The sequence below is a fragment of the Notolabrus celidotus genome, chromosome 15, assembly GCF_009762535.1.
Source record: "Notolabrus celidotus isolate fNotCel1 chromosome 15, fNotCel1.pri, whole genome shotgun sequence".
NCBI lineage: Eukaryota > Metazoa > Chordata > Actinopteri > Labriformes > Labridae > Notolabrus > Notolabrus celidotus.
The window spans coordinates 5,358,370-5,375,933 of NC_048286.1; the positions used below are offsets into that span (position 1 = coordinate 5,358,370).

The 17,564-nt window shown below is 42.5% G+C and overlaps 1 protein-coding gene across 1 annotated transcript in view; it reads right to left on the minus strand.

Moving 5' to 3' along the window:
• LOC117827217 (neuropilin-1a-like) overlaps positions 1–17,564 on the minus strand; it is a 117,059-nt gene that overhangs the window by 6,590 nt on the left and 92,905 nt on the right. The window contains exons 11-15 of the mRNA XM_034703744.1: positions 16,493–16,637; positions 11,737–11,919; positions 10,704–10,748; positions 5,252–5,389; positions 811–1,112 (exon numbers count right to left, since the gene is read on the minus strand). Of these exons, the coding sequence (XP_034559635.1) occupies positions 811–1,112; positions 5,252–5,389; positions 10,704–10,748; positions 11,737–11,919; positions 16,493–16,637 (813 nt within the window). The remainder of the gene's footprint in view (positions 1–810; positions 1,113–5,251; positions 5,390–10,703; positions 10,749–11,736; positions 11,920–16,492; positions 16,638–17,564) is intronic.

The window sequence follows — 17,564 nt, forward strand, 5'->3', positions numbered from 1 at the left end:
TTCTTTCTATCTTGTGTTTTTATATAATTTGCTTTCTGATTTTGTATGGGTGGAGGTCACAAAATATCAACAAAATGTTGTGTGAAAAAGGTTTGAACCTGTAAGAAATATATCTCATGTATTTATAATGACACAATAAAGTATATAAAAAAAAGTAGCACTTCTGAGAGTCACTCTGATAAACTTAAAGACACTAAAAGACCCCAAAATACATTTAAAATATGGCAACTAGGGGATTTATATTAATTTTACATATGTATATAAACCACAGATGTTAATGTTTCTAAACAGATCTTCTGACTGATGTTTCCTTCCAAGGTAACAAAGAAAAACTGTCCTCAGTGAAGCTTAACTTTCACCCTGCATGGACTGATCCAGAAATGAACAGTTTATCTTTAAGAACAAGCTGGTCCTCCTCAGGGTCCAGGAGGCTGCAGCCTATCTCAACACATGTTGAGCCACCAGGAGCAGGACACACCCGAATAACAAGCAATAAGTCTTTAACAGTGAGGGTTTGTGATTCCCGTGAAGCAACGTTATGATCGACTATAGGAGAAAGCTGGATCGGCTGAAGCCTGATCTTGCTTTAATGTCTGTGGATCATGTTGTGTGTAAGTTTGAGGTTTTATCTGAGCAATTCAATGTGATTTAACATAAACTTTAGAATTAATGACACTAAACTTTAATGTTTAGTAAAGAAAGTTTGAAAATGATCATCTCTAAAATATTTTTGAGTCATTTTTAACTCATAAAGAGACAGAAAAAGATTTTAAATGACTCCTAATTCACAGTAAATACTCTGTGGTTTACCTGATATGAGACGCTGGAGTGTGGCAGTATCACTCTCCCCTCCCTCCACCTGCTGCCCTGATGCCCGCTGACCATCCACAGGATCTGCCCCCCTTCCCCCTCCCTCCTCTGCTTGATGTGCAGCGCTCCAGCGTGCTCCCCGAACATGTGATACCAGAAGGACATGCACAAGTCGGCGTCTGGAGCCGTGATGGGCAGGCTGGCCAGGCTGGCCACCTTCTCCATTTCATCGTCGTCTTCTCCTGTTTTACTCGGCGAGTCTGGGTCGCCCAGCTGCATGTAGATGAAGTTCCCCGGTCCGCCTGCAGGGGGCAGCAAAAGACAAGGTAAGAAGTGGCAGTGTGGTGCATTTAAGGGCTTCTGAGAGCATGTTGGTGGATGTGTTGACTCTTTGAATACATGATTTGACAGAATACAAAAACAAGACCTTAAAGAGCGAGAAGAAACAGCCTGAAGTGATGATTCTGTGAAGTCTGATTTTAAAAACAGGTATTCAAATGATTCATATCAAGGACTCTCAAGGGTTTATGATGCTTCTAAATCACTGTATTTTACTGTAAACACATCTTTGTTGTGTTGCAAGACTTTCAAATCTCAAGGCGTCACTCCCCAAGGTTTCAAAGGACTCGATCAGGAGATGCGACTTGTCGTCAACGATACTCTCATTTTTCACCCCAGATCTGGTTAAGTCAAGAAATCAAGGTGAAACCATTCATTTCAGAGCTACGCTGACATCCATCACGGAGGTCTGAATGGAGAGAGGAGGCCGGAGAGCGGAGGCGGACTGATAAATCTGAGAGCTGGATCCTTTCAGAAGTCAAGTTTTTCAAGGCTGTCCGTTTATTCCCTTCAGTGCTGCAGGGATTAAAGCTCGGACAAGTTCTGCTCAGCGCTGATACACGACATTTAGACGTGGTCGTATATTGATTTCTGTTTTGTCTTTTGCAGAGCTGCTGATGTTCGGAGGTGTTATGATGACTCGATGTGTTAGTGCATGAAGCTACTGTGTTGGACTTTTATGGGCATCAGTTAGATCATGATGTTATGATTACATATTGATTTCTCTCTACTTATGTGTGCAGGTCTCTGCCTTTAACCTGAGGTCTGGACTACAAAGTGTTAAGTGTCATCAGCCTCACTAACCTCAACTAAAGCTGAATCAAGCCACGGTTTTCAGGAGCTCTTTTACGTAAAAGCTGCTTCTTTTCATTGAGTTTATGACTTATAAGTTAACCTTTGGGCACGTCTGCTTGCAGGGGCGAGTTTATTGAAGATACAGTGGGTTGTAGTTGGAAAAGAGTGGCTTCCCCACTCCGGGTTGGAGGAGAGTCTTTGCTCCAGGCGGAGGAGTTTAAGTATCTCGGGGTCTTGTTCACGAGTGATGGGAAGAGGGAACGAGAGATTGACAGATGGATCTGGGCAGTGTCTGCAGTGATGCGGACACTTTACCGGTCTGTCGTGGTGAAGAGAGAGCTGAGCCAGAAGACAAAGTTCTGAATTTACCGGTCAATCTACGTTCCAACGCTCACCTATGATCACGAGCTGTGGGTAGTGACCGAAAGAACAAGATCGTAATTACAAGCGGCCGAAATGAGCTTTCTCCTCAGGGTGTCTGGGCTCAGCCTTAGAGATAGGGTCAGGAGCTCAGACATCCGGGAGAGGCTCAAAGTAGAGCCGCTGCTCCTCCGGATCGAGAGGATCCAGATGATTCGGGCATCTGGTCAGGATGCCTCTCGGACGTCTTCCTGGAGAGGTGTTTCGGGCATGTCAGTCTGGGAGCAGGCCACGGGGAAGACCCAGGACATGCTGCCGAGAATATATCTCTCAGCTGGTCTGGGAACGTCTTGGTATCCTCCCAGGAGAGCTGGTGGAAGTGGCCAGGGAGAGGAGTGTCTTGGCTTCCCTGCTGAGACTACTAGCCCCGCGACCCGGGCCCGGATAAGCGGAGGAAGATGGATGGATTGATGGACAGTAGGTTGTTTTTATCAGATAAGGATGGCGACTTTCAACACATAATCCAAGCTGGATGCCGTTGGCCTTGCAGTCTAAGCACGCGCCCCATATACAGAGGCTATAGTCTTCGTCACAATGCAGTCAGACAGCTCATGTTTCAATGGTTTGAGATGCAGCAGCTGAACACTGTTTCTACATGGCGTCTGAGCTCCGACCTGAGTTCATATCTTCTGGAGCCTGCAAATGATGCTGCTGCTGCTGCTGCTGCTGCTGCTGGTGCTGGTGAGGACAAAAGTGTGAACACAGTTCTTCTGCAGGACACTGATGTCAATGACGAGGAGCAGGAGGAGAAGCTGTAAATCTTGCGAGCTCAAACAGACCGTGTGACGATGAGTTTGCCGTTTGATTGCAGAGAGTGATGTGTGACAGGCGTGAAATCAGTGCAGCTCGAGCTTGTTTGCAAGCTTTGCTCCATTTGTGTTTTACATTAGATGAACGTCCTCCTTTGACGTATGCTTTAGAAGATACGCTAAATCCAGCCTCATTCTTTCAGCTGCAGCCTTGGCAGAGTCAAACAGACGTGGGTAAAAAAGTCGATTTTGACATGAAATGATATTTTAAAAACATAAAGTAGGCTTACTGTCAGTCACAACAACAGCTTTTATAGTTTTGCATTGAAACAGCAGCTGTTGTGGGAGGAAATGTTTGAAAAGCAAAGTGAAAATCTCTCATACAGAGGCTATAGTCCTTGTCGCAGAGGTCGCAGGTTCGACTCTTGGCCTCTACCATTTGTTGCATGTCTTCCCCTCTCTCTGCCCCACATTTCCTGTCTCTTGCCAGCTGTCCTATCCAGTAAAGACAAAAAAATGCTCCAAATTAAAAAAAATAAATATCTTAAAAAATTAAAGTGTTCTGCGTGACACTTGATTGGTCGGTGCTGTATGTGCTGGACTGATCTCTCGTGGTGATTTATCCCGTTAGGAGTGAGACGTTCAGGGTCCAGGGTTGTCCCTGAATCTACCTCACTGATCTCAAAAGAAGAAGAAATGACAAGCTTGTGTTGTCTTTGCTTGTATTTTCCCAAATCATGTGCGGTTAGCTCAGTTTGACCCATCCATCCATCTTCCTCTGCTTATCAGAGACTCGCAGTCTCAGCAGGGAAGCCCAGGCACTCCTCTTCCCGGTCACTTCCACCAGCTCCTCCGGGAGGATACCGAGGCATTCCCATGCCAGCTGAGAGATATAATCTCGGCAGCGTGTCCTCGGTCTGCCCTGTGGTCTCCTCCCTTACGGACATGCCCGAAACCCCTCCCCAGGGAGACGTCTGGGAGGCATCCTGACTAGATGCCCAAACCACGGGGCCGAGGAACAGTGGCTCTTCTTTGAGCCTCTCCTGGATGTCTGAGCTCCTGAGCCTATCTCAGTTTTATCAATCAATCGATCAGACTTTATTTATAAAGCGCTTTTCATACAATGACATTGTAACAAAAAGTGCTGCACATAAAAACAACTTTAAATAAATACAATACATTTCTCAGATAATAAAACACTAAAATATTAAACCAGTAAAAAAAAAAAAAAGATGCTATACTTAAAATAAATAAAATAAAATAAAATAAAATAAAATGAAAAGTGACTCAAATTTGAACTAGATAATAAATAAATAAATAAATACGGTAAAAAAACAAACCAGTTTAACTCAGTTAAAAGCGAGACTAGCAGATCATAAGAAAGAGTAAGACCATTAAGAGATTTAAAAACCAATAAAATAATTTTAAAACCTATTCTTAAAGATTTTGGAAGCCAATGCTGAGACTTTAAAATTGGTGTAACGTGGGTTTAGTCTCCATTTCTTTAATATGAAGACAATATTCTTCCAATTACTCGTTATAGTGCTCCAAGTCAAACCTTCTCTGATTATGAAGGAACAGAAAATAAAAGATTAAAAACTCATAAAAGGATATTAAAATGTTATAGAAACCCTCCAAGCAAACACAGTGTGGTTTCAAAGTTCAGCCAGACTCTATTACTGGAAGGGATGTTAAATGATGGTTTGCAGGTGTCCTTGATTTTAATCTGGACTCAGTATTTATCTGTATTTGCTCTGGTACCCAGCCCAGTCTGATGGACATCACATGCGTATCTCCTCTGTTTATGCCTGGAGAGTTGTATCTGTCTTCGCTCTGTGTTCACGCTCCAGACTCAGAAAACAACCACTACTTTAACTTCTTCATCCCGAGTGGAAATGAGGTGAGCAGGAAATGTCTTGTTTCTTTTTAGGAAGTAAAAAAAGTCAGTGTTGTGTTTCCAGCAGCACGGCTTGTTATTTAAAGCCTACAGTGGTTAAAAATACTCTCACTTCTAACATAAGACGGTCAGACAGCCTTTCAACAGTCGCATAGTAACAAAGAGAGATGCAGAGAGCACTCCCAGAGCACCTGCAACAAAAACAACCCTACAACACGGAGGTGAGCGAGCATCTGCCTACCTGTGTGGTCGAGGGTGGGTCCCCTGTGGATGGTGGGGGCCCCGTTGGTCTGGATGAGCCACTCAGCCCCCATACCCGTCTCTCGGGTCCAGCCGCAGAACGACTGGAAGTCGAAGTCGCAGGCGAACCAAACGTACGCTGCACAGAGAAAACAGCAGGATGAGTTGAGTTTGAGTTTGTGAACAACACAGCTTTCTTGTTTTAATCACACAACCTGCAGAAACTCAAATCTAAACAGCCTGTTTGCCTCATTTCCAGTCAAAATATCCCATCACACCTTGTTTAAGTCACATTCACCTGACACGTCCAGAAATAAATCTCATTACAGGATATTGAACGCTCAAAATGAGGCATGAATTACTTGTAATGAGAAAAAAATGTCTTGATAACTTTCTGAAATTAGTTTAACATCTTAAATCAACACACAAAAAAAAATCCTTGCTGCTTTGGTGGATAATTCTACTCATTACAAGCAATTCAGGCTTTATTTTAGGCTTCAAATAAGATTCATTTCTGGACTAATGTGAAGTGTAATGAGATACTTTGACTACACATTTCTTGCTCGTATTTGAGTTTCTGCAGCACACGAGCTGAACTTTCAGGAGATGCTAAGCTTTAAGGTTCCCAGTGATCACCTTATTCTTTAAACTCAGATATTTTGACTGTCTTGAATCCAGTTTAGCAACCAGAGATTGTTTGTGCTGTCAATAAATGCATCTGTAACTAATTCCATTGTTTGTTTGGTGTGTATTTCAGCAGAAAGATAGACCAGCGTACATCCTCTTTAAGCCACAACCTCATCAGCTATGTTATTTTCCTACGTTAAGTTCCTGCTACTTCTTAAAGATTCACTCTCATAAACAGAGCTATTGCATCCACATCCAACACTACAATCACCAGGAATCAACGGGAAGCTGCGGGCAGAACGGCAGGACTGGATTTGATTGGTTTCATCATTTGGCTCCTGATGGCAGGGATTGGTTGGTGTTTTCCCAGGTTTACTCCGGCTGTAGATAGCGGCTTTTTTTACCTCTTTTTTTAAGAACACATTATGTATTGATCGCCATCGGGACATCAAGATAATTTTAACCAGTTTAACAAAAAGTGGATCTAAATCTGACTACCCCAGTTTTAATGTCTTGATCTGCCTTTGGTGATCTTGGCGAAATCCTGTCAGCTCCCGAAGAATCAAGTCCAAATCCGCCGTCTCATTGTTAGCTGCCTTGTTAAGAGAAACGTTAGCATGTTTGCTAGTATAAGCTGCTGGGTGGCCACAATGTCGTTCAGTTTCATCATTGTTTATTTCTGCAGACGGTGTACTTTACTTGCCTTTAAATCTGGTGGCCATTGTTACCCCTGTTTGAATTAGTTAAATCTCATGTTTTCCTGGGGGTTTGATTTCTTTTAAGTGGGTACAGATGGGAGCACTCTCACTATGCTACCATCTTGGTGGTGTTTCAGCCAGAAGTCCTCCTAAAATGTCTTTCTGACCCTGAATTTGGAGTACTTTCATTCCACAATTTTTTAACTTAACCCTCCTGTTATGTTGCGGGTCAAATTTACCCTTTTTAAAGTCTATATAGGCAATATATGCCTTCCAAGCCAGATAAATGTAGCATAAAAATCTGGGCACCATGTGACAGAAGAGTTGTCATGTTAATTCATCAACATCACTTCATAAAAAAATAAAAAATAAAAATGTAACATAAAATAAACAAAAAACTATGTCATGTAAAACTACTGAATTTATATTTTGGGCTTTCCAATGTACATTAAAAAAAGTTTTAACATGAATTTAAATGAAAAACGAGTGAGTTATCCTCATTGAACAATGATCTGTGAAAAGTAAAGAATATCAATGGACCGAATCTTGATTTGAATGGTTAGTAACGGAGTTCAAATTTAGATTAAAAAATGTGTATCGGGATTTTTTGGGGTTCTGACACTTTTGGATAATTGAATATGCCCCGGGTCCAATCGACCCAGGAACATTATTGCTGTTCTAGAGAAACGAACATAACAGGAGGGTTAAGGCCCATGTTTTGCAACTTTTTTGAATGGTTTCTTTTATTCATTGGGTCAATTTCACAAAACCTTGAGTGATCAAATAAGCATATCAGCATCAAAGTTTTCTTCAAGCACAGTCAACCCTTATTCAGTCCTTGTCTATTCCTCTAAAGTCTTCAAAAAAGCTAATCAAAGTTCCTTGAGGTATTCTCTGCAGGACTCTGCAACAAATGTTGTGTTTCACAGGCTGATCATACACCGTGTTCAACCTCCAAATTGACTTCAGCTCAGAGGAGGAGAGCAGGCAGCTTGCAGAAAAAAAGCTGCGTGCCCTGTAACATCAATATTAGAAAGCTGCTCCAGCTGTATTGTACACACAGTATAAATTGTAGAGCTTGTGGAGAACATGTCGCACCGCACAAAAGCCCTGCGCGGACGGGCCGGGGTGAAAAAGACAGAGAGACAGTTGTAATTGTAGCCGTGGTGCAGCGCTGCAGGGCCTGAGTGAAACACAGGAACTAAGACGTCAGCTCTGATAGAAAGCAGCGCCAACATGTACATATGTTTGGGATCAGGACATCAAGAGAGAGAGAGAGAAAAACAGAGCCTTCCACAGAGTAAGGCGTGGTGCCACCAACATGCGGATGTGGCCCCCCTGAAAAAAAACCCAAACAGAGAAAAAAAGCTGCATTTTCCTCCCTCCTGTCTTCTCTCTGTGTGTGCCAACAGTCGACTGGCGGCAGCGGTTCACCGCAGCATCCAAACGAACGCTGAAGTCCCCAAACACTGGACATGTTGTTTCTGAGAGGCTAATAGGATGCAGAGATGACCGTGGAGCCTCTAACCCTCCTGCAACCCCAAGCTGTCTTCACGCGATGCCTCCGCTCGGCTAATTGAGACCCAAGAGGCCTTTATTCTCTCGCTCTCTTTCTCTCCACACATCGCTCCGCTTCTCCCTTTTACCTTCACTCCCCTTTTCCCTCTCTGTCTCTTCATCCTCCTCAGCCTCCTTCTGTCTCATCTCTATTCAGTCCTCTCCTCCTCACTGGCTCCCGCTCCCTTTCTGTCTTTTGTCTCTCTGTCACCGCTCCTATTTTTCTACCTTTCCTTCTATTCATCCCTCGCCTCCTTGGGTTGCCAATAAATTGAATTCAGTGTATTCACAAGGGAAGATAAACTGTGACACTGTGTTGCAGGAAAAAAAAAGAAGCTACAGAGCTGCATTTGGCTTTAAGTGTGGAGTGTGTGCAGACACAAAAGGCACAAAACCTCCAAGTCTTTCAATGCATAAACACCTGAAGAGAAAACTCCTTCACACTGTCCTTCTTCTGGAAATAGAAACCTTTAATAAGTAAAGCTACGAAAGAAAAACACGTCAGGCGGATATTCATTTAAATATTTCTCCTTGTAATCCTGCCAATGACAAAATGTGTCCATGAGCCTGTAAAGACAATAAATTAACACATTCAACTCGTCAAATGTCATTTTTAAGGTTGGCTTTTCAAACATGACTCTTCTGTTTCTCCGCCTAGTTTGACCTTCGACCTCTTCTATGCACTGAGACCACATCGTCAAAAAGAATGCATGTGTTTGATCCTCAGATAACCTCCCTCTGTTCAGTTTTCTTGTTCTGTCTTCCGTCTAAAAACCATGATACTCTGTGTATAAGCAACACTTTTAATTTCCTTTCCTATCAAAAGAGTCGGCTATTCCTCATATACAGGTTTAAAATTCAGAGACGGGTATTCTACCCCAAGCGGCAGGCTCCAGTCTCAAAATATGAAGCCGCCTATGCAGAAGTGTTATACACTGCAATTCATCGCCTTTATTGACAGGACAGCTGAAGAGAGACAGGAGGCGTGGGGAGTAGAGAGTGGGGGAAGACATGCAGTAAATGGTCGGCCAGCCAGGTGTCCAACCGGCGACCTCTGCAACGAGGACTGTAGCCTCTATACGTGGGGCGCTTAGACCGCTAGACTGATAGGCCAAAAGCGCCCCAACTAATGAATTTTTAAGTGACTGATTTTCATCATTTTAAAACTCAGGATTTTTTGTGTGGGGGTGAAGGGGGAGGAGCCTCGTTGGCATAACCCCATCCCATTACAGCAAGCAGTATAAAAAATACAGCTTGCATTATCATCAGTGATTTGCCCATTGATCTTGATTTACTACACCTGAGCACAACTACCAAATCAACAGCTAGAAGGATTACAAACTCCAAATGGTGAACATAGATTTTGTTAGGAAGAGCTATACAGATGCATTAAACTTAAGAGTGACTTATTTCACTGATTTCATGGTAGGTTTCCATTCAGGCATGCTTTTAAAAAGGGATGCTCTCTTATTTCTGGACAGCCCAAGTGTTCTTAAGTCAACTTGATGGACTTCTAAATGTGTCATATGTGGAAACATCAGAATTATTTGTTTAAGACAAGTCTAAAGAGGAGTTTAAAGTAAAATAAACAAACTTGTACTTCTGCTCCATAAATCACGCCACATTTTCCTTCTTTATCTAACTATTTCACCTTGTTCTAGCACCATGAAGCATTCATTACTGTTATAACTGTAAGGGTTGATGTGCCGAGATGCTGCTGAAGCTCAGTTAAAGCCCGACATGAGAATCCTAAAAGAAGCCAGAGCTTTGTTACTACATTTGAAGCCATTTTAAAATAAATAAATAAATAAAACAAAGCAAATAAAACAGCCATTAAGCCAAACAGCCATCTATCTGCTGACAAATCTCCTGAGTTTTATTGCTTCTACAGCAGGAACATGAGCTTTTTGCTGTTTCACTGTCAGATTTATGTATTTATTCATCTGTCTGTAAAGTGTTTTCATTCTTTCACTCAGCATGCTTATCTCTCTTTCTGGACTCTCGTTTCCATCTGTCGTCCCCTTGCTATTTCATTTTAACTGGATTTTCTGGCGTGACCGACGAGGAGAGAACAAAAACAATGCAGACGCATTTCCGAGTAAATCTATCAACATTTCTCTCGGCTCTCCGGCCGTCAGCGTTCTGAGCCGAAGTCTCATTTGTGAACTGGGGCGATGAAAAAGCCATTTGCTCCCGTGGAAGTCAGTCTCATTGTTCTCTGTGACTGTGGTCAGTGTTGCTGGTGACACTGAATAATGGGGACACTGGCAGATTTCAATGCCCTGATCTGACAACCCAGAACAGGCACACTTATTTGTACATGGGACTGTAAAATGCTTCAGATCTGCTCTGAAGTTCCAGGAGAAGATGTTGCAAAGGTCGAGAGTAAGAGAGGAGAGAGAGGAGAGAGAGGAGAGAGAGGAGAGAGGGGAGAGAGGAGAGAGAGGAGAGAGAGGAGAGAGAGAGGAGAGAGAGGGGAGAGAGGAGAGAGATGAGAGAGAGGAGAGAGAGGAGAGAGAGGAGAGAGAGAGGGGAGTAAACACGGCAGCAGATTGTGGTGAATATTCTCACCTGGTATGAAGTCCAGGATGGGGTCGGGCGCTGCAGTGCTTCCTGCTACAGACAGATGGGAGAGTCAGAGAAAGGTCAAAGGTCAGCTGGTTTGGTCCCACCCGTAACAGATGCCAACACATACTCAACACACCTCAGGTTGCGAGGAATCAATAGCAAGCTTTCATGTCAGGCTGATGAAATCTAAGGAGGTTTAATGAATTCAAACAAAGCTAATTGATGCAGTTTATATCCCAAGCTTGATATGAATTCTTAATAATAACAATAACAATAACCATAAGAATAAAATAAAAATAAAGAATAATAATAATGATAATAATTGAGAGGAATTGTACACGCTTTTCATGGTACTTAAAGCTGCTTTACAGAAAAAAAAAAAATATATATATAAAGAAAATAATAAAAAATAAAAATAACGTAAATAATAATAATAAAAAAATGAATTAATAAAGAAAGAATAAAAATAAAGAAAATAATAAAAAATACAAAAATACAGAAAATAAAAAAAACCAATAATAAATTACATAAAATATAAAAATAAAGCAAATAATACAAAATAAAAATAAGCATTAACTCTCACATTTAAGTTCTCCCAGTTTTGAAAGGCTTCATTTTTAAATTTGATTTATCGATGAGAAGAGCAGGAAAATTATGTTTTATCATCAAGGTAATATTGTGAAACTATGACATATATATATTTTTGCACACCTGTGTCCTGTGCACATGTGAAAGTAGTGTTCTCTGATATAAACCCCCCGCCTGCTGCATTTTAAAACTCAGTCGTATCTCTCACTGTGTAAAAAGCTGTTTCTGAGTGTGCTGTAATTCACTTTATCTGACACCGACCCTGCAGCTGTGGTTACAAGTGATAAAACTATTATTAAAGTTATCAATCCTGTCACCAGGGGTCTGATGTGCTTTATTATGTCACATTGAGGCATTAGCAAAAACTTCATTCTGTTTTATAACCAGCTGAAGCTCCTTACATGACCTTTAAGCTAAATTCGACCCTTGAGGAGTTTAGCAGTTCTACCTGTCTCTGCTTCGTAGTCATCGGGGGCCTCTGTCTTCACCACACAGTCCGGGTGTCCGTCCTCACACTCTGTAATCGGGGTGGTTCCAGGAATGGTGATGGGCGCTGTGGTGGTCGCTCCAAACGTGGTCATGGGAAGTGTGGAGGCGATGGCCGTGGTGGGGGGAGCTGTAGTTGTAATGTCTGGAGATGAGAGATGATAAAAGACAGTTTGGTATTCAGACACATTTGTTTATTATACAGGATTTACAATGTGTGTGCTCTGATCCATCTCAGAGGTTTGTAACACATTTAACTGATGGTATCTTTTTCGCTTTGAGGACTTTCCAGGAACCTTTTTAGAACATCAGAAGCTTTACTTCCCCTCTGAGAACAGGAACATGTGTCAGAAATTGTAGAAGTGGGTACATCCACAAATTCCAGGCTAAGGAGGGAAGTATTTCTGCTGCCACAAGCACAATGAGAGCACATTTTGCAACTTTTGATGTGGAAAAATGAAACCTAACTGGAAGTCCTGGGTTACTTGTCAAGGGAAGACTTGTTCTTAATGTGTTAACGCCCTAATAAAACAGATCTTAGTGGTTCCTTTGTTGCAAAGAGGGTCGACCACGACGGACTGAAAAAGGAGAAATGTTGTTGAGAAATAGCGGGCGTACTTCAGCAACCTGGTGAGTAACTTCCTTTGTCATTAGCACAAAGCTAATGTCATATTTTATCATTCACAAGACCGATTGGATAGACAATCAAATATGGGTGTTGTCCTCGCATAAACTCCTGCTCACTTTACATTTACCCTCACATATATCACCAAAGCATGACGTGTACGGAAACAGAAAGTTTTAAAGAGATTCCTGCATTTTAATAACATGTGAAGCTTAATAAAACCTTTGGCTGTGGATCTTTTTTTCCCAGAGAACTCTGACTCACTCGGGGAAAGAGATATTATGAAAACTTGACACTCTCAGTAACAATCCTGCTGCAGAACTCAAGTGTCTCCATTTTTCTGCACATTAAAGAAGAGCTGGCACTCTTGTTCCCCATCAAGGACCAAAGTAATAACGACAGAAACTCTCGTATCTTGTTAAACTCCACCACGCTCTCTCCATGTCTGCTGATGTGCTTTTATGGAAATGCAGCAAATTGAAGATGAATTAGCATATGTAGCCCGTGTAAAAATCACAGATGGTCTGCATGTAATTAAACTTTGTGAGGAAGAAAACATGTTTGAGTGGGATGAAGGTTTGCCCCGACAACAGCGAGGATGTAAGACGACGACTGAACCTCAAAGCAGCAATGACAAAAAGAGAAAAAACTGTGAGTGTAAGCTTGTTAGCTTCTCTGCTGTTTTTATGTTTTAGTGTAAAAAAAAAAGATTAGATTACATGCAACATCACTTTAAGACTTTTTTCAAGGGGTAGACATTCAATTAATCCAAGTAAACATCTAATGAAGTGATCTTACATAAAGCGTCCTCTATTAAAAAGCCTTTAATAACAACTTTACACTGCCTGAGTGAGAAACAAACTTATAGAAAGGCTTTCATTTGGATAATTAGCGCATGATTGCTTATTTTATGGGATGTTTGAGGGCAAGGCTGCATCTTTAAGTAAATATACAGAATCAGCATCTGGGTGTTTCGAGTGCAGACTTACATTTGAGTGCGTACATGCGTGTTACAGTGCTTGTGAACCCATGTTTAAAGCTTCATTCTCCTCATCTGAGACAAGGATGCTTATTTTTCCTTTTTTGTTTTCACACCTGCTTCTATTTCTTTCAACCACTCTCTGCTATACACGCACAAACACACCAAAGTGTATACTAAAGTGAGCAGGACAGCTACACGAGCAAAGAGGTCATACTAACCCTTCTCAATAGATATTCCCTTTCTTATTATGTGTCGACTTACTCATTACATCAATATTTTTACACTAAGAATTGATTGGGATATAGTTTACAGAGGGAAAACCTTGGTTACATGACTCCAGCTGTCCGGCGGTCCTGCTCCGTGCTGCGTTCTGAAAACACAACCGGTGGGTGTCGACGGATGAGAGACCACGGAGCTAGGGATGCACCGATCAGATCCTGGTATCGGATATCGGCCAGATCAGACTCAGAAAGCTAGATCAGATATCTGTTGGCGGTTTGATATAAGTACAGTTATGGTCCGCCAGCCTGTGATAAAACCTGCTTCCTTCATAACGCAGTACTTTTCAGGAGTAACAGATCGTTGCTATATATTAAAGACCAATCAGAAACAAGGATTTTACACTGCTTTGTATTAAAGTACAATAACCTGGATTGCTCAATCAAATTATCTCTCTTACTCCTAAATCATCATAGCTCTGACAGTTCACCTTGCTATGTCCGTCTATTCATATATTCTTCTTGTTTGAAAGTAAAGAATAAATGGGAAAATAATGACGTGTTAAGAGCTTTTGTATTTTTGAGACCCCTGTTAAGGTAATGAACAGAGGCCAGGTCTTAAACGGAGTTTATCTTCCGTCTCAATTACTCCCCCTCAACTTTCTCATCTTCTTGTCTCGCCCTCACTCTAAACCCTTTTATGTTTCTCACCTATCCTTCTCTCCCTGTCTCCTCTGCCCCCTCTACTGCTTCAGCTGATCCTTATCATGCTCTCTAAAGGGCGACCAAATACTCCCTCCTACCTTCATCTGTTCCTCCCTCACACACTGTGAAAGGTCGAGCCCCCCCACACTCTCTCTCTTCCTCTCACACACACACACACACACACACACACACACAAACTAAATCCAGCTCTGACCACTGCTGCAGCAGAGATAGTAGCCTGCCATGGCATCGTCAGCCCTTCATGTGCTTGCGCTCCCACACTCTCTAACTCTCATTAAAGTGCAGATAAGCAGCTGGAGGTGTAAGCAGGTCACTGTTTGATGACTGAAGCCAAAGAACACACGGATGCAAACCATGTCATGATGCTGTTTACATGCAAACCATTTATGTTCTACAGCGGGACATTAGTTTACACTTTCTACTTCAGTGTTAGATATTAAAAAGGAAGGAAGGCCTAGTTGCATCCTATTTTTTAACCAAAAACAGCTCCACCAAAACCAGAAACCACAGGAGTGCTCTACTTTAATATCAACCTCTATGCAGAATTGCAAAATTGTAATATTTAAATGTAATAAGATGAGACAAATTGCCCTGGGGATAGGAGTAAAGTCTCCAGAGTAATCTACGTGTGTAAAATTAGGAAAAGAGATGCTAACTGAACCCAAACACCTTAAATCCTTCTTTACATTTCAGCAGTACTTTTTTTTTTTTTTTTTTTTACTCTTGTCTGCATATATATTTCTGGTTTGCATCATGTTTGTCACAAACTGTCAAATATTAATGCAATTTATTCTTGCAGCAAAAGAAAAGAAAGAAAACCTTTTTCTTCTGTGCTTGTGACTGTGTGCATGCAACCATCACCATCCCTCTTAGAACTCTGGCCTATCTTTTATTGACAGCTAATATCATGTTCTGTAAAAGAGGGCGTGCACACCTAGGTGGGCCAAAAAAATAAAATAAAGTTAAAAAAAAGGAATACACAAAGATATACAAAGGGACAGGGAAAGAGGAGAGAGAGACCTAACACACTTAGATGGAGAGGGACCATCTCACCATGACGCCAAAAACACTGTGTGGTGATACTAATGATTAAGCAACCTATAGTGTCCACAATCATTACTGAAGCTTGGGTCGCAGAGGGTTGCCGCCGTGCTGTGTTCTATTTGTGTAACAAGACCACCACTGGTGCAGATGAAACCACTTGGGTCAGATCAGCCGAGCGGTTCGGCCCAGCACCCGGGCCGCGAGAGCAGTCAGACCGAAGGATCCAATGCGCCGCGGGAGACCCAGGCCAGGGGACAAGCCAAGGACCCAGACCAGAAGCAAACAGGTACCGCAGGTGCACCCAGGGTGACCCCCAGGTCACCCAGCAGGAGGAAAGGGGGGCGAGGGGGGAGAGATCCCGCAGCCCCCCCAAGGAACACCTCCACAACACCGCCCCCACAGACCCCCAAGACAGAGCCAAAGGAGCCACCAGGGCCGAGGGGGCCCAGCACCAGGAGTAGACAGCCAGGCAGCCGGGCAGGACCAGGACCAGAGCCCGCCAACCGGCGCGCCGGAGCGGGGGGAGGGCGGAGGCGGTGGGGCCAATCCCCCCCGCCCCCCCCAGCCGGCCCGACCACTCCCCCAACCCGCGCCCTGCGACTGATGGGCCAGGCCGCAGGGGCATGGAGGGACACCCCAATTGACATTTCAGCAGTACTTGATTGATTGCAATCACACTCTTTAACATCTCATCAAGTGTTCTGTGAAGATATATTTCTTTATCTTACAGTCGCCACCAAAATCGGCTGGTTGCAGAAGCACAGGAAACCACATACCCACCCATTCAAAGAAGACAATCTTTACAGCAGGAATAAACATGTTTACAGCCTGGTTCAAAAAAACGTTTAGTAATTTCTCTATCGGCACACACTGTACGGGGGTGAATTATTTTATAACTCTGTATTATCAAAGGTATTAAATGTACGAGTTTTGCCGTAATAAGGACATGACTAACTTGATTGAGAGCTGCCTCTTTACCTCATACTAGATTGGATGAATTTAGGTTGAGTTCAGCATTTCCAATATGGCTGCCGCCGTCGATCGACTTCAAAACAGCACTTCAGAAACAGATGGGTGACGGATACTATGTGCATTTCTTATGAAGTCTGTGGTCGCCACTCACCGTCCAGTTCACAGCCCAGCAGCTCCAGTCGCAGGCCCAGGCCCTCAGTCGTCGCTCTCTCCGGGTAGATCCGGACGAAGCGGGTCAGGAGGGAACTTACAGACCTCAGCTCTGGGGTGTCGTGGTTCTGGTTACCAGCAAATATCTAAAGTAGAAAACAAAAAGAGAGAGAGAGAGATATGTTATAGCCTAATAAAGGTAGAAAACTGAAGAACTGAAGCAAGGCGGACACAACGGACACTGTGCAAGTGAATCATTCACGACGCACAGCCAAAGCTAACAAACTCCGTGCTCACGAATTCCAGTCAAACTGTCAAACACGACTTGAGCGCTCATGCGGTGTATTTTTACAGATGAATGTTGCTTTTAGGAGGAGTTACAAACTTTCTTCCAAGGGTTTAATACAAAAGTAAATGTAAGATTTTGGAATTTTTAAGATTTAGGTTCTGTTTGATCGAACACAGTCCAATTTCTTGCAGCATTCTGTTGCTTTCATGTAGCTCAGAGAGTCAGAAAAATCTTTGCTTTCCTCGATATCTGTAAACTCCATCAAAGCCCAAACTTGAAAGAGCTTTCCAGCGCGAGCAAAGACTTTTGATACAGTTTTTTCCCTAATTAAATGAACATGCAACTACAAAAAGATCTCTCCTATCACAGATGAAAATGGTTTCCCATCAGAGAAGAGATCAGCAAAGCCTCAGAGTGTAATTTTAGGCGGGCTTTTGTTGAACATGGGGATTTCTGAGAGCTTGAAATAGTTATCTTTCCTGGAAATGTCGAAAATCTGTTTTTCTGTTTCAAAATGAAGCAGACAGTGTCATCAGACGGATGATAAAGTGCTAAATCACAGAAATCACAAACACATGAGCTCAATCTAAGTGCTCCTCCCTGCGTTTTTCACATTAATCTGTAACTCCACATTGCTGAACAGGATTAAGACAAACAATAACGTGTGATGTGAGTCTGCTTCTGATCAGGCATGTGTCACTTTGATAAGACGCTGAGACTAAATGAAAGGAGGAAATGAAGGCAGGAAATCAGAACCAGAGTCCGTCTTTTTAATGTGTCCTGC